At 38.7% G+C, this 16,219-nt stretch overlaps 1 protein-coding gene across 1 annotated transcript; it reads left to right on the plus strand.

Moving 5' to 3' along the window:
• Positions 1-487: 487 nt before the first annotated feature.
• LOC121147750 (probable small intestine urate exporter) lies at positions 488-15,698 on the plus strand. The gene is made up of 11 exons (XM_040967653.1): positions 488-578; positions 5,651-5,841; positions 6,853-7,086; positions 7,170-7,257; positions 7,640-7,726; positions 9,439-9,557; positions 9,676-9,837; positions 12,678-12,810; positions 12,891-13,038; positions 13,906-13,996; positions 15,564-15,698. The coding sequence occupies exons 1-11, from the start codon at positions 488-490 to the stop codon at positions 15,696-15,698; spliced, it is 1,479 nt and encodes a 492-aa protein (XP_040823587.1).
• The last annotated feature ends 521 nt before the right edge of the window (positions 15,699-16,219 follow it).

The following is a 16,219-nucleotide window of genomic DNA, read 5'->3' on the forward strand; positions in this document are numbered from 1 at the left end:
TTTTCTCCAACAAACAGCATTTGCTTTGGATTCTTGGAAACAAGGATCTGGGCCTGGTGTGATAGCCTAGTGGCTAATGTCCTCGTCTTGAATGTGCCAGGATCTCATATGGGCGCAGATTCTAATCCCATCAGCCCTACTTCCTACCTACTTGTAGCCCAGGAAAACAGTTGAGGACAGCCCAAAGCCTTGGGACCCTGCACCCACGTGGGAGGCCTGGAAGGCGCTCCGGGCTCCTGGCTTCAAATTGGCTCAGCTCTGGCCATTGTAGCCGCTTCAGGAGTGAAAAATCAGATGGAAGATCTTTCCTCTGTTTCTCCTCCTCTCTATATATCTGCCTTTCCAATAAAAATTGATAAATTAAAAAAATAAAGAAAGAAGGATCTGGCAAATGTCCTGTGAATAAAGGGCCTTTGTGTTTGCTTTTGTATTCTTTAAGTTCTCATTCCAGTAGGTAAATGTCAGTCCCTGGGAAGAGAGAACCAAAATGTGTCCTGAAGCAGATGCCAAGACCACTGTGGGGGATAGTTCTCATGACAACAGTTCAGTCGGAACTCAAGCAAAGCCTCCCAGAAAAGGTAAAGTTGTGCAGAAGAAGCTTGTTGTGATCAACACCTCCTTGTCCTTTACTTGTTGCTGTTGCTATAGAGCTTCCTTCTTACTGTTGACTATCCTATTAAATTTCTGTTCATGTTAAACCCAACCTGCCTCTGAGCAGGGTATTTTTTCTACAATAGCACAAAACTTGCCCTTCCTCCTTCTTATCTATGTCAGAATTTATTTATTGTCTAGTTTAAATCGTAGAAAAGTACAGAAGGATTTATTTTACCCTATATCATTAGTGATTTCAACTACACTGTTCATTAATTCTTTTTAGGATCTAGGCTTTTTAAAGTATGATACCTTTAGAAAGTGAAACACTCACCAAGATAGAGAGCTTTGAAATAATTAATATTTCATCCAGTGTCTCTGTTGGGAACTAGCATATTCCTGAGAAGTACTTTCCTAGTCTCATTCACCAAAGCTGAAATCAGAGAACATGTAAGCTATATGCATTTTACAATGAACCACCTGAAGACCTACAATGAAAATGATTATAATTACCTCAGCTCCCAGTTTTATTGCTAAAAATCTCAGAGGCTGTTTTCTATACCTGTTTTCTCATCTTTAAAAATAGGAAGCTAGAAATGTAGGATTAATTACCTAAAAGTAGTAGTTACTGGTACCATTAAGTGAGGTGAAATACAAATGCCTAGGACAATTACACATAGTAAACACCCTGTAAACATTAGCTATTATTCTCTTGGTACCACTCATGCCGTAACTAACATCCTATTGGTCTTCCATCTTCTTGGAATACTCATTTACATTTGATCTAAAATGGGACTTCTAGGTGGTCTTTCTGGTTTCTTCCACTGCTTTGTAGACAATTCCCAACCATCTATTCAGTTCTCTGGAAACCACCTTAGAAGCTTCAGCTCAATTAGGCAATGCCTTTGTAAACCATTTTAATTAAACCTATTGTTAAAAATGGTACCAAGTTAAAAAAAATCATTCATTTTTGGCAAAATATCATTCCTTCTGATAAGATAGTACACTGGTGCTCCTCAAAGTGTTAGCAGATTATTTTGTTGCAACTCCAATTTTATGTACAGGTACATAGGAATATGTCTTACTGACTGTCTCGTTCATTAGCATCCAAATCATTATTCTTCTCATGTCTCTCTGGCTCATCATGCTCACTATGTGTGGAGACGTTGTCCACATCAGAACTCTAAAGTGCTGCTGGGGATTTCTCAGGGTCCCAGTGGCCCCAAAGGTTACTGACTTCTCAATACTCCTATTCCCAAGACAGAGAGAGCTCAATCCAGGTGTTCTACTGAATGTGGGAAAATGAACCATTCCTCATTATATTGAGTCACCTGTTTGCATCATGGTAATACTTATACCAGTATATTCCAGAGATGCTGAGTGAGCATAACTGAGCCTTTGGTTTTTATAAAAGGACAGTGAGACTATTTTGATATAGGACCAATTAAGAATTTATGAGGATGATACTCTTTCTCCCTTATGCCCAGCAGCATCTGTGCCTGACTTCAACCCAAAAAGTTGCTGTAGGCATTTCAACAAGGGTGACAAAGGAAGAACAACAAAGAAGATAAAGTCACACATGATTGGCCGACTGGCTCTTACAGTTCAAGGCTTTATGAGGAGACCGCAAATGGCCTATACGAATATTCACAGAGTAAAATTAAAGGGAAGGCATGATTGAGTTAGACAAAAAAAAACCCAAACAAACAAACAAACAAACAAAAACAAAAAAAAGAGCTCCAGGAGCACACTTACACAGATACAGTGGCTGCTGCATAACCACTGCCTGCTGTATGACAGGCATTGCTTGCATTTTGTATATAGTAATCCATAGGATATTCAAAGCATATCTTCAAGGAAGACACTGCCAGCCTTATCCCTGTTTCCAAGCAGCCAGACCTCAGATAGAAAAGAGTTGTGTAATTCATCTAAGTCATCCAGGCACACAGGCAGCCTCAGAGCTGTATCCAGAGCCCTCCAACTGTTAGCCCTTTCAGGACATTGCTGTGTTCATTTTATTGTAGTGTACTGAAAGATTTTATCTCCAATTTCTAAAGTTTCTCAACAACAGCAACAGTAATATGAAAGCTCAGAGTGTATGAAACAAATCAACAGGGAAAAGGAAGATCCTTGTTTATATATAGATGAGGAAGGAACAAAGACAGGAGTAAATGCCACCACAGAATCAAAGTTGGAGTTGATAACAGCAAGGGGCGAAAGTGTTACTACAAAGTCAAATCAGGGACTTGGAGCCAAATCTGGAAAAAGTCATGGAAAATTAAGAAGATTAAATAAAATGGGAATGAAAAGATTACACAGGAGTAAATAAAAACTGGTTAGTTTGTATCCAATTTTATGATAAATGAGGAGCATAAAGTAGACAGTTTAAATGTAGAAAATTGTGAACTCAAATCATGAAAGAAACAACAAGAGGTTGTTCTTTAATAAAGAAGATGTTTTTCATGTCAATAAAGCAATGTAGTACTCAGTTTAGTCAGGCAGAGATTAAATAATAATGATTTTGACAAAAAATACGTTAAGATATTTTAAAAGTATGTTAACTATCAGAAAATGATTTTCTAGAAATTATAGCTCATAATCACAGAACTCAGCTAAATAATTTAACACAATTTAATCATAAATTGATGATTAAGTGTACGGTAATGATTTGATTATTAATATAGTTTTCTAGAAATTACAAGCATATAATTTCCAAATTTTACTAAAGAAAACTAAGTTTTTTTGTATCTGAACTCATGTAAGAAATGAAAGTTGTTGAAAAGCTACCCTTTCCACTTTCCACAGAGAGACAACATATGCTAGTAAAGTAATGAGGAAAGTTTCATGAAAAATTTCAGGAATAAACAATGCCTATGTAACTGATGCACAACAATTTCAAGTGATTTATGCATACAAATATTCCACCTTAAGATTTGTCTGAGAAGAAAGCACAAGATCTTATACAAAATGCCTGTCTGTCCTCTTAAAAAATTGTCATGGTCATTAAGGGAAGTCTGAAAAACTGAGGCAAGAGGAGCCAATGATGTAGCCAGTAATGTAATATGTAATATGACGCCGGTAGGGGGTTTTGGTACAGGAAAAAAAAAAAGACACTAAAACGAAGTTAAGCATAATATGTCAATGTATTTAAGAATTCAATAAATCTCTGCTTAAAATTGTTCTAAATTATTAAGAGAAAAGGAAATCATAATCTATCTAACAATTGTAGATCAGACATTGAGATCTAATGGCTCTGGTTAGAAGTTTCAGTACAAGGAGGACAAAGTCACACGAAAAATGGCTAATTGGCACAAAGGTAACATGGCAAAACTAAATATATATATAACTATAGTTATGTATATAGTTATATGCACATAGATACACACAAACCACACATTAAGCTAATTGCATATGCATAAGGTTCTAGCTAAAGTCAGAGCAATGTAAGTCATGTTTTTTCATCGACAAAAAAACCCTTATAAGACATCATTCTAGGAATGCCATGAAAGTAAAATATCTTTAATAATTACTGCAATGAACTTGCATGAGCTGACTCAATTGTGCCTTGAGTTACAGGTCTTTCACCTGTTTTCCAGGAGAGAAACAGAGACACAGCTCTAAAAGACTTGACAAAAATGCTCAGCTGAAAATAAAGCAACTGGGACTGGAGTGCATGGAACAGATGGGCTGCAGGACTGAAATGCATCTGCAAAAGTCATGCATTTCCCCAAAAAGTTTTAAAATAGGAATAAGATAGTTCATTAAGTTAAGCATGTGTCATACTAACAGCCAGTAGAACACCTAATGGTATAACACAAGCGACATTTGCAGTAAATTCAAACAGGAGTGTCAAGCTCACCATTCTCATTTAGTATTGCTTTGAAAAGGATAAAATAAAAAAATGAAATAAATCTTGCAATGAAATAAATCCTGTAAATAGCAACAAAACCATTTTTATTACTTATACATACTTATTTTGAAATTATTGCAATTGTAGTTTTGAATTATTGCTACTAAAATATTGTTATTTGAAATCCATAGGGGAAAAATACACAGTTACAGAAACAACATAGATCCACTTTATTAAATTTGTTGGGATTTAACTAAAGATAATGATAAAATTTCACTCTGGGCAAACAAAAGTATGGAATATTTGAGTAGGCTAGGAGAAGACAACACTATATGTGTGTCAATCTACCTTACCATAATTTTCCATAGCAATATGGTATTAATCCTATTCCAGTATAAATTTTTGTGCATAGGTGCATGGACTCATAGAGTTAAATAGATATATGCCAAAAGTGAGGTAGGGACTTTCCATTACCAGACTCAGCAAGAACATCACTACACAGAATGGTGCAGTGCTGGCCCCACCAAGTGTGACTGAAGACAGTGACCACATACTACACATTAGTCTTCTTTTCTGCAGGGACAAGTGGTCAATCCCACCAGTTCTGTTGATAAGCCAATAAAATATGGCTTCTCAGTTAAAAAGATAGGCCAGAGCTCTGATGTACATGGGCATATGTTGTCCTCCTTAACTTGCAGGATTGTGACAAAGTTTAAATACTTTTACATCTAGCAATAGCCTATCTTTTAGCATTCATCTCCCTAAATCTCCAACAGGCTAATTTTCCATGTTTCCATATTATAGACCAATGCCATTTTGTGATATTCCAGCTGTTCAAGCAAAGCACCTGGAAACCTCATAGTTCTCTTTCTCCTGCTTTTTATAACTCACTAAGCCAAGGCTTTCTCTTCATCTACTTCTTCATATTCCCATTCTCATTAGTTCATTCCAAGGTTCTCCCTGGAAGCATTTCTTGTAATGTTTGCTCTGATGGGGTGTCCACGGTCTCCGTTGAGGAGTGTTTTGGAGGTGTGTGTGGGGGGAGGGTACTACCCAGCTCATATCCTCCCAAGGGGCGGGTCCACCAGACACACTGCTGTCCCTGTATTTCTGCCTCACACATGGACAGCAGTCTTCTCCAATTTCAAAACGTAGGTAGAGGAGGAATAAGCAACCTGATGTGAAAGCATTTTTGCTTCTTTGTCTCAGGGTTTTGGTCAGTCCGACATGGGCTGGCTTTCATGCTGCATATCTGTAATTTTTCAATGTACACCCAACAATTGCACCTGAACATTGCCATCACAGCCATGGTGAACCAGACAGCCCTGGAGAGCCAGCCCAATGCCTCTGTGGATGCCCAGGACGACTGGACTACAACTCAGGAAGAAGTCCAGGCAAGAGTAAGTTTAATGAGACATGGAGCCCTTTCTCTGACTCATAAGAATTTGACTTAAAGGATTGTTTTAGGGCCTGGTGTGATAGTGTAGCAGCTAGTCCTCGGCTTGAACATGCTGGGATTCCATATGGGTGACCGTTCTAATCCCAGCCTCCCTGCTTCCCATCCAGCTCCCTGCTGGTGGCCTGGGAATGCAGTCCAGGATGGCCCAAAGCAGGAAGAAGTTCCTGGCTCCTGGCTTCGGATTGGCTTAGCTCCAGCCATTGCAGCTGCTTGGGGAGTGAACCATCAGACGGAAAATCTTCCTTTCTGTCTCTCCTCTCCTCTATATATCTGCCTTTCCAATAAAAATAAATAAATCTTTTTAAAAAGGATTATTTTATCAAAGAGTGTGATTTTTTAATCAGTACATATTTATTAATCACAAATGAATGTATCAGGAGCAGTGATAGAACATGAAATATAATCATAGTTGAGTACAACCCGAGTTAGTGTCTGTGAGTATAACCAGGAACTACAAATGTTGGAAACAGGCTCTATGTGAACATAAATTTTGATTTCATGATGATGGAACTCATTCAGTCTTTTCCCCCCCGCCCCCATGGACAGGAAGCAGCCAGCTACTTGAGTTCTCACCTGGTACTTCCCAGGGTGCACAATAGCTGGGAGCTGGAATCAGGAATAGAGCATCCCCAATCCCATGCATTTCTATATGGGACACAGGTTATCACAAGACACCTTGTGGATACACCAAATATTCACCTCCCCCATTGATATATTCTTTTAACAAATACTCTTTATTTTATAGTCCTCATGTTTTAACTGGCTGGTTAATTGTGTCAGGCATTGAGAAAGATTAACATTAATCTTGTTTATTCTTTAAATGAAATTGATAGATTAGAAGAATCGAAGTAAAAGAAAACTGCCCTGCTCTCTTTTTCGCCTCTCAAGTTTTCACAAAGACAGCTCTCAACTTTGCAAGCAAAGACAGACAGTGTGATTTTTTGTTGTCTAGGTTCCTACATATGACTGGAATCCTGAAATCAAGGGCATCATCCTCAGCTCCCACAACTATGGCTCAATCTTCGCTCCACTTCCTGTTGGCTATGTGGCTGGAGTATTTGGAGCCAAGTACGTGGTTGGTGCTGGGTTGTTTCTTACCTCATTCCTGACCTTCTTCATTCCATTGTCAGCTGATGCTGGAGTGGCTGCGCTCATTGTCGTACGTGTTATTCAAGGCTTATCTCAGGTACCAAGATATTTTCCATGTGTAAATGAAATACAGGTTACAGAATGATTTCATATTTCTAAGAATGCAATATTCCCTTCCAGGATATGGTTTTGACAGGTCAGTATTCCATTTGGGTCCGATGGGCTCCCCCACTGGAAAGGAGTCAACTCATCAGCATTGCTACATCAGGTAATTGACCCCTCATCTCCACCTAATACACACAATCCTAGAGGATGCAGCAAAGGCCTATAAAAAGGACCAACATCTTCCATCCCAGTTAATTTTTCTTTATTGTGCTTGCTCTAATGTAGGAATGACTACTTTGTACTGGATAGTTTTGTGTTTACACATGATAATTTTATTTTATCTCAGAATAATTTTTTAATTCAGCAATATAAAACATTATTCCATTTTGAGACACAAATGGATTCATAACTTGTTTAAGATCGTATGCCTGAAAGAGCAGTGCACTGAAGCTCACACCTTCATTGATGGGCAGCTCAGTATTGTAAGAAGCATGCAATGTGCTAACACTGGCCCGCTCACTTTAATCCTTGCATCTTCTGTTCAGGAGCAATGCTGGGAAGCTTTCTAGTATACCTTGTGGGTGGTTTCATTTGCCAGAGCATAGGATGGCCTTACGTCTTCTATATCTTTGGTGAGTTTGTACATTTTTGCATCTCAGAATTTTGTTTTGCAATGTTTTGTTATGCATGTTGGACATAATTTCTGTGATTCAGCATATCTGTGGATAGCCGAATGGTAATAGATACAAGTGTCTATACTGCTTCTGTTGACAATGTTCAGAGCTGATCGTCTTCTGAGTTTGATGCATTGTAGAGTGGCATATAAGTTTTTAGAAGTTATGATATCGTTCTTCTTGCTTCCAAGTTGAAATGAAAAGATTCCAGGGAAATTATTCATAGAGGCTGGAAATCATGTCTTCCTGGAACTGTAGTGTTGGTCATTTTTATTTATTTAACACATCCTTTTAGCATATTCTGTGGCACTTGTATTCTACATATGCACCCATTAGATCTGTGTCACGCTATTTCCAATCTAGGTCCCTAAACGTGTGGCTGGGAAAACAGTAGAGGGTGACCCAAGTGCTTAGTCCCTTGTATCCATGTGGAAGACAGAAGAATCTTCTGGCTCCTGGTTTCAGACTGGCAAAGATTATTCTGTCTCTCCTCCCTCTGTAAATCTGCCTTTCCAATAAATATAGATCTTAAAAAATTAGCAAAATAGATGGCCTATAGTGACAGCTCCATAATGTATATGCATGAATCTATAAATAATAAGCTAGCCATATAAAGAGACCTTGTAAGTCTTTGTTAAGTATCTGAAAGTAATTTTAATGGTAGGTTTACTTACTTAATCGGAAGGTATATTCATAGACATAACAGGAGAGAAACATACATACAGAGAAAGGGAGGAAAGAGAGAGACAGAGACAGAGAGAATGAATTTTCATCTATTGGTTTCCTACTCACAATGGAGCCAGGATGAAGCCAATAGAACTTGAGCCTTTTTTTTTTCTGCCACATAGACACATTAACAGGGAGATGAATTGGATGAACAGATGGAATTTGAAACTGTGCTCAAATGGGATGTTGATGTCACATGTGGCAGTTCAACAAGCTGTGCCACAAAACTAGTCCTATAATAAGGAAATTGTGTCATATTTCCACTCAAAACTGATAATGTTGAATTCCTCAACGCTGTAATAATGCATAAGAGAAAATTTCTTCACTGGGTGTTAATTTCATTTCATATCAACAAATGATCTGGGTAGTCAATTTCTTATAACAATGTGTTGCTTCAATCTCTTCAGTGATTTAGGAAAGGACAAAGTTAACAAAAGTTTTAAGGAGGAATGAAACTGCAGAAGCATGTCCAGTGGGAGGGCTGCTTGAGTATGGTGGGTATATTCAATCACTTGGGGCAGATATAGTAATATCTAGTAATAGTGTGTTGTGTCTCAAGGAAGGGCAGGTCGAAAATTCAGTGGTTTAAAAGAGCAATCATTGTTCTGTGGCACAGCTGGGTGCCTCTGCTTTCTGGGTGTCATTTTCTCAGAGAATAGAATAGCTGGAGCATGTTTCTTCCACGACCAAGACACACTCCCAGCCTTCCCAACAAACGGCAATGGTTCTGAATGCGTGGGCTTGAGACTGTCCCATTCCACTGGCACAATCAAGTTAAATGAGAAAGGCCAAAGTCAAATGGTACTGTTCCTGTCCACCTGTGGAAAGGATATGAAATGCTCTTGATACAGAGAAGTGAGGCATGTAGGAGGCATTCTGTCAACCACGGGAATCATATCAGCTGAGGCTAACTAAAGGAACTCCAATGGGATCTTCTTTTCCAGGTGGAATTGGGTGTGTCTGTTGTCTTCTCTGGTTTCCTCTTGCTTATGATGACCCTGAGCATCATCCCTTTATCAGTGCTGATGAGAAGAGATACATCACATGTTCACTGGCTCATCAGGTACAATGGACACTCTTTCCATTTCCCTTGTCTCTGTATCTGTTCTTCTCAGTGAGGAGTGACTTTGAATGGCACTAGTATCTCTAATGGAGGGATCTTGATCTGTGCTTTCTTTCAGGATAACTCACCAGGCTGGTCTCTTCCCATTAAATCTATGATCAAATCTCTACCACTCTGGGCCATCTTAGTATCCTATATTTGTCAATATTTTACCACTAAAATGATATTGGCATACATGCCAACATACATCAACTCTGTGCTTCAAATCAATGTCAGAGATGTAAGTACTGAGAGGGTTCATTTTGTTCTTCTGTTTATATGGCGAATTATATAGTCCTTCTGATTTCAGTGGACAAAGACCCAGATCTTCACATATGGAATACTGGTATACTTGGATCCTTAATATGATTTCCTATTACTGGGTGAGGATCAACTTGGTGTTCATAGAGTGTTATACTTGTAACATATTTATGCATAAATTTTTTCCTCATTTTGATCAACAATAGGTTACATGTTATTCTGCTGATGGCATAACAATGAAAATTTAACAAAATAATTCTATTTTTGAAAAAAATGGTGCAGAAACATCAACAACATCTACTGAAATTAAGACATTATTAATAGGACAGAGTTCCAAATAGCACACATATAAAGTTATGAGTCACTGAAAAATAAGTGTTTAATTCAAGTTTAATGGAAATATTGCTGCCGTACTGCTTTTTGAGTTCCTCATATCATGATCATGTTTTCTGGTTGGCTGATAGGAACCTTTTAAGTTCTGCTATACAAATGTGGTTTTTTTCTTTAAATCAAATAGTTAATTATTTGAGAGGAAGAGTGACAAAGAGAATGTCTGAAGGGGTGAGGGTTCACTTCCAAAATTACTCTAAACCTGGAACCATATCTAGGTTCCCTGTGCCGTGGCAAGGTACCAAGGACTTGAGCCATCTTTTGCTACATTGGCTTGTTTATTAGCAGGAAGGAGGATCAGAATTAGGGCAGCTGGGATTTTAACAGGCACTGTGATATGGGATGCTGGTGTTGCCAGAAGCAGCTTAATGTGATAGTGACAGTACTAGCTCCAGGTTGGGTACCTATAAAGTGGCAAAGAGTATTTCAGATGTCATTGTTTAATAATGACAAGTGACAAAGCCACTGAGTTACTTCTAGTCCACCCTCACCCTCTGTACTCAAGAAGTAAGCTTGTTCTATTGAAAGCTACTCTGATGATATGTGCTAAGAGACTTGCACAAAGCTGACCCTCTCAGCAGTACTCTGTCTGGAGAGAATGCATGCACAGAAACATGGTTCTGTGCCTTCTCCAAAGAGGATCAGGGCCTAATTCAGCAAGGAAATCAGATTTCCCAACCAGGGGCTCAGTGCAACTGAAGGCCAGAAAAGCCAGGTGACAGGGCTGGGTGACATATATTGTGGAACTTGCTGTGTTAAGAAGTGATTCGTATTTGGTGTGGGACCAGGTAGCAATCCCAAGGTGAAGAAGAGAGGGATGACAGAGGTTAAAAGCTTTGGACTAAATTATATAACCTTTCTGACCTTGGCTATTCATCTGTTGAGTGATGACCTTATAGCAGGTGAGAGAGTACTCCATTTAATTATCTGATTGTATACCATTCAGGTTGACCTTCTTTTCCTTGCAACTTATAAAAAATTTAAAGTTAGAAATTGAACTGGTAATAATTAGATTTAACACTTCAAAACTATATTAAAAAGTAAACTGTTGGGGTTGGTTTTGTTTTGTGGTGGTAAAGGCACAGGCAGCAGTACCTGCATTGTACGTGGGTGCTGGATTTTTTTCGTGGCAGCTCCACTTCCAATCCATCTTCCCGATAATGCCTTGGAAAGCAATGTGGAAAATGGCCCAAGTCCTAGGGCCTCCGCACCATTTGGGAGACCCAGATGAAGATCCAGACTCCAGGTTTAGGCTAGCATGGTTGTGGCTGTTGCAGATAAGTATAAGTTGGTAGTGATCCAGAAAATGGAAGATCTCTGCCTCTATCCCTCCTTCTTGTGTGGCTCTGCTTTTCAAAAAAGTAAATAAATATTTTGTTTAAACAGGAGTTCAAATGTGAAAAACATTACTTCTACTTATGTTTCTAATTGTCATGTTTATCCTGGCCCACTCCATAAATAAATCTTTTAAAATTTACTTTATTCTCGTATAAGAATACAAGCACTCATAAATTGTTACATTTTTCCCAATGTTTTTCTGCATAAAACAGATGACATATATGCTGATATGCCTTATTTATGAAAGCATTCAAAATTGTGTGATCACGTGTTTATGAAAAAGTTATGCTTTGATATAAAAGTGCTTTTACATCAAGTTTAATTTTAGTCATATTTTCCACAAAATATTTGAGTACTTATATACTAGGTTTGTGCCATTAAATGTACACTGGAGATCTTTTCATATAAGTACATGAAAACCTTACTGACAAGGAGTTGGATTATTACCAATCTTTTATCAATGCTACAGTGAAAACCGTGTTCTCTCATCATGCAGTTTTCTGACAATTTCTGTGGAATAAATTGTTGCATACCAGGTTGTTGAGCCAAAAGCCAATGGTTGTATACATTTTTATATTTACATTTATTGAAACCCCCTTCATCTTGAGTGTGTGTGTGTGTGTGTGTGTGTGTGTGTGTGCAGAGAAAGAGAGAGAATATCTGTTCATAAAGCATTTCAGAAATCTTCTAGCTCTTTGCTAGATTGATCCATGGAAGTAATAAATCATAACAGTGTCATTTGCGTGTGTTTTGTTATAAGTAAGGGTGTAATTTTTAATCCTTAGGAGCCATTTCTCAAGTAGTTTATATCCTTTGAGTATTTTTTCTGCTAGATTTTGATCTTTTAAACATCTGTTTCCTACAGAGTTTTGGGTTTTTAGACACGATAACATTATTTTTTGCAAGGTGAGCTATATGCCTGTATTTTCCCAGGCATTCATGTAATCTTGTGGTTTCCTTTAGCATGGAACTTTACGTAGAAAAATGATCTTTATATAAAGAAAGCTACAGATGCAATCAGCCCTTCAGAAGTTAGTCTGTGTCATGCTGGGCAGTGTGGGCATACACATTCACCTCGTCTATTGTCCTCAGAGTGGGATCCTGTCGTCACTGCCATTTATTGCTACCTGGATCACTATGATGCTTGGAGGCCTCTTGGCTGATTTTCTCCTCTCCAGAAAAATTTTCAGACTTGTCACCATCAGGAAAATCTTTAATGCTATAGGTAAGGCGCAAGTTGGATACAGGGTAGATGCGAGAAACTGAAGCAGTATCCAATTCACTCTATATGTCTTTCCATCCCAGGGATTCTTGGCTCATCTGCACTCTTCATTCCTCTGCACTGGGTCAGATTCAGCCGGAGTACCACTATAGTCTTCTTGGTGTTAGCTACTGCCTTCACTGGCTTCAATCAATCAGGAGCCCTTGTGAACTTCATAGACGTTGCTCCTCGGTAGGTACCCATTGTTTTATTCCTACAGCTCAGTGCAGGTCCAGCAATGTTATATCTGGCAATCAGGTAACTTGAGACATGTATTACATGTCACAGGAAATATGAACTCTTGTCCCATTCACAAATAAATCCTGCAAAGGACCTGGAGCTCTTTGGTTATGGTGAAGCTTGCATTTTCAAGTGCAGAAGAGAAGCTGGCAACTATGTTCATACTCAACTGGTGGATACATACACATCTCTAATAGGAAATTAGCAGTCACACAGGACTAGGGGATGCAGAATGAAGTCATGAGAGGCCACAGGTTTCGTCACGTAAGGCTTTAGTGAAGGGCAAAGACACAGAATCCTGACAGAAATAGTTACATCTGCTCTACAAGTGGTACTCTACCAGTACCACTGGATACACACACACAGTAGAGTATGACTTCCAACTGTTGCTCCAGGGTTCTGGTCCTGTAAAGTCTAACCAGGCATACCTCATCTTAGGAATGGAACCACTAAGACACGTAAAGCGAGGCTTTCATCTCAAAAAATAATTTCTCAAGCAACAGCAGTTTCTTTATGTCACCAAACAAGGCTACAAAGGCATGTTCAATTGCAGTAACCTCGCAAATGTACAAACCAGGTACAAACCATCATCTTTCTGAGCAATAAACAAAATTGACCAGTTAGTGCAGAATATCCTTTGGAAGTCTTGCATTCTAGCATGGGATTAAATTGTGCCCTAGTCTGTACAATTTGTTCAGGTTCAATCAAGGGTCAGCACAATTAAAGGCAATCAGAAATAGACATTAAGATCCAACAGAGAAGTCAAGAATAATTCTTTTCTTACTTGGGAATGTCCCTCTTTTCCCTCCTCACCATCAGGTACACCAGCTTTCTCAAGGGATTCTTTCAAATGTTTGTGTTCATAGATGGAGCCATTGCTCCCACCATTGGTGGAATTTTAATCAATCAGGTGAGTTGATATTCTGATGAATATTCATAAGAGAAACCTGTAGAAATCACTCACTAGAAGTCAGATTAAGAGTAGTTTTGTTATCCCTTTGATGTGTTTCAAGTCCAAAGTCAAGAATTTTGGACACCTGACATGTACTCATTTCTTCCATTTACTCCACTTAGGGAAACTGTCACATGCTCTTGTTGTGGGGTGAAGGCCAGTGCTCAGTGTTCTGGGTCTGCTTTCTGAGTCCTTATAGGATGAGGTTCTCATGCTAAACACTAACACTACAGCAGAATTCATGCCATTTTACCTATAGAGTGGGCTACCATATTGGTGTGCTTGTGATGTCTCAGGATTTAGACTTTGAAAGTGCTGATTTTTCTGTTAAATGACTAACTTACTCTATTGAGGATCCCATAATTATTTCCTGAATAAATAAGCCAAGGGTCACAAGTGGTTGGTATAGAAACTCTTCTGAACAGCGTCTTTTCATATTGGTAGTCTTCCAACCTTGAACATGTATTTAACATAGTCAAAATTAAAAACTCATTTGAAGACTTGAACATTTTCTATGTACCTTACACACAAACACACATACAGAGTTGAAGAAAAATATATATTACAATCAAACACTGTTGTTAAACTTTACTGTAGTTTCCCACAAGTAAATCAGCAAAGTGAATGTGTGTTAGCAAAGAACAGGTATTTTTGAAAATGTAGAGTGTGATTTCCAACTGTTACTCAAAAGTATTTATTTTATGTATTTGAAATAAGAGACATGGAGAGAAATGGAGAGAGAGAAATAGATAAAGAGAAAGATAGAGAGGGAGAAATAAGACAAAATTTCCGTCATTGCTTCCCTCCACAATTGCCTCTAACAGCCTCAGTTGGGCAGTCCAAAAGCCAAGATCCAGGAACTCCACCTGGGTGTTCTTTGTGGATGGCAGAGATCTAAACATTCCAGTAACTGCCTGTTGCATCACAAGGTGTGCATTAGCAGGAAGCTGGAAATAGGAGCAGAACCAACTCAAACCCAGGCTTATGATGTATGATGTAGGCATCTAAAGTTTTCCATTGATAAACATATTGACAGAAAATTGTAGTTTGAAACAAAAGTTCTCAAACTGATTTTTTTAACTTGTTAATCCATTCATTTTGAATTCATTCATTCATGTAATAGTTTTGTACACAGTTTCACTAAATAAGGAAAGCCAAAGTTCCTTCTTTATCAATGATAAGAGAAAATGAGTACAGGACACATCACATGGAGGAATTCCTATTTGAATGAGGTGATAAATGAAGATTTCAAGTGAAAATAACAAGAATAAACAAAGGCTGGAAAGAATTGAGGAAGGTTGGGGGATGAGTGTCTTAGCTGGGAACATTCCAGCTGAGGGAACAGCCAGAACACAGGCCTCGTTACACAAAGGTATTGGCTGGCATATTCCAAGGGCAACCAGGAAGACACTCAGATCCCATCTGACTTGGGGGATGGACAGTAGACTCTGAAGCCACAGCCTCTGTGAACCAAGAGGGATGGGAATTTGATGACTGTTAATAACTTGCAGTTTCCTGCCTCCAGGATTCAGTATTGGGTTGGAGAAACATCTTCCTCATTGTATCTTCCGTTAACACATTTGGCTTGATTGTCTACCTCATCCTTGGCCAAGCACATGAGCAGGACTGGGCTAAAGAAGAGACAGTCACTCACTTGTGAGAAAACTAGGTGTGCAAGATGACCATGGCACTTTGTTCTTCCTGCACATACTTCCCTTGTGTGTCTTCTCCACTGATTCACCTAACTGGAACTGAAATACTTTCTACTGGTTTCTAAGAGACCTTGGTGATGTCATATGGGAGATTCATGATGTGCAGAGATTTCTCCAAGAGGAGAAAAGTTTGGTTCAGTAAGCTTCTCTCTGAATTTCTGTGAGGACTAAATATTTTTACTGTCATTTTTTTTGGAAACCTCACGGGTTGGAGGACATTTTCTGAGCAAAGCAGAGGTGAAAGATAAAATCATGACAGTGAGGAATGAAAATCCCAAGGAGAGAGAGTCCAAAGCTCCAGAAGATGAACCCTGAGAGTTGAGATCAGAAGAAAATCTAGAACGTCAAGATCCATCATGATTTCAAGAGGCCAGAGAAGGTGAAGTTACATTACATCGAGTGAGATGTGATACAGGGAGAGTTGGCAAAGGGAGAGGGATTACCTACATGAAGAATGATAAATCAACTA

Source organism: Ochotona curzoniae, unplaced genomic scaffold (assembly GCF_017591425.1).
Source record: "Ochotona curzoniae isolate NIBS_2020 unplaced genomic scaffold, NIBS_Ocur_1.0 scaffold_461, whole genome shotgun sequence".
NCBI lineage: Eukaryota > Metazoa > Chordata > Mammalia > Lagomorpha > Ochotonidae > Ochotona > Ochotona curzoniae.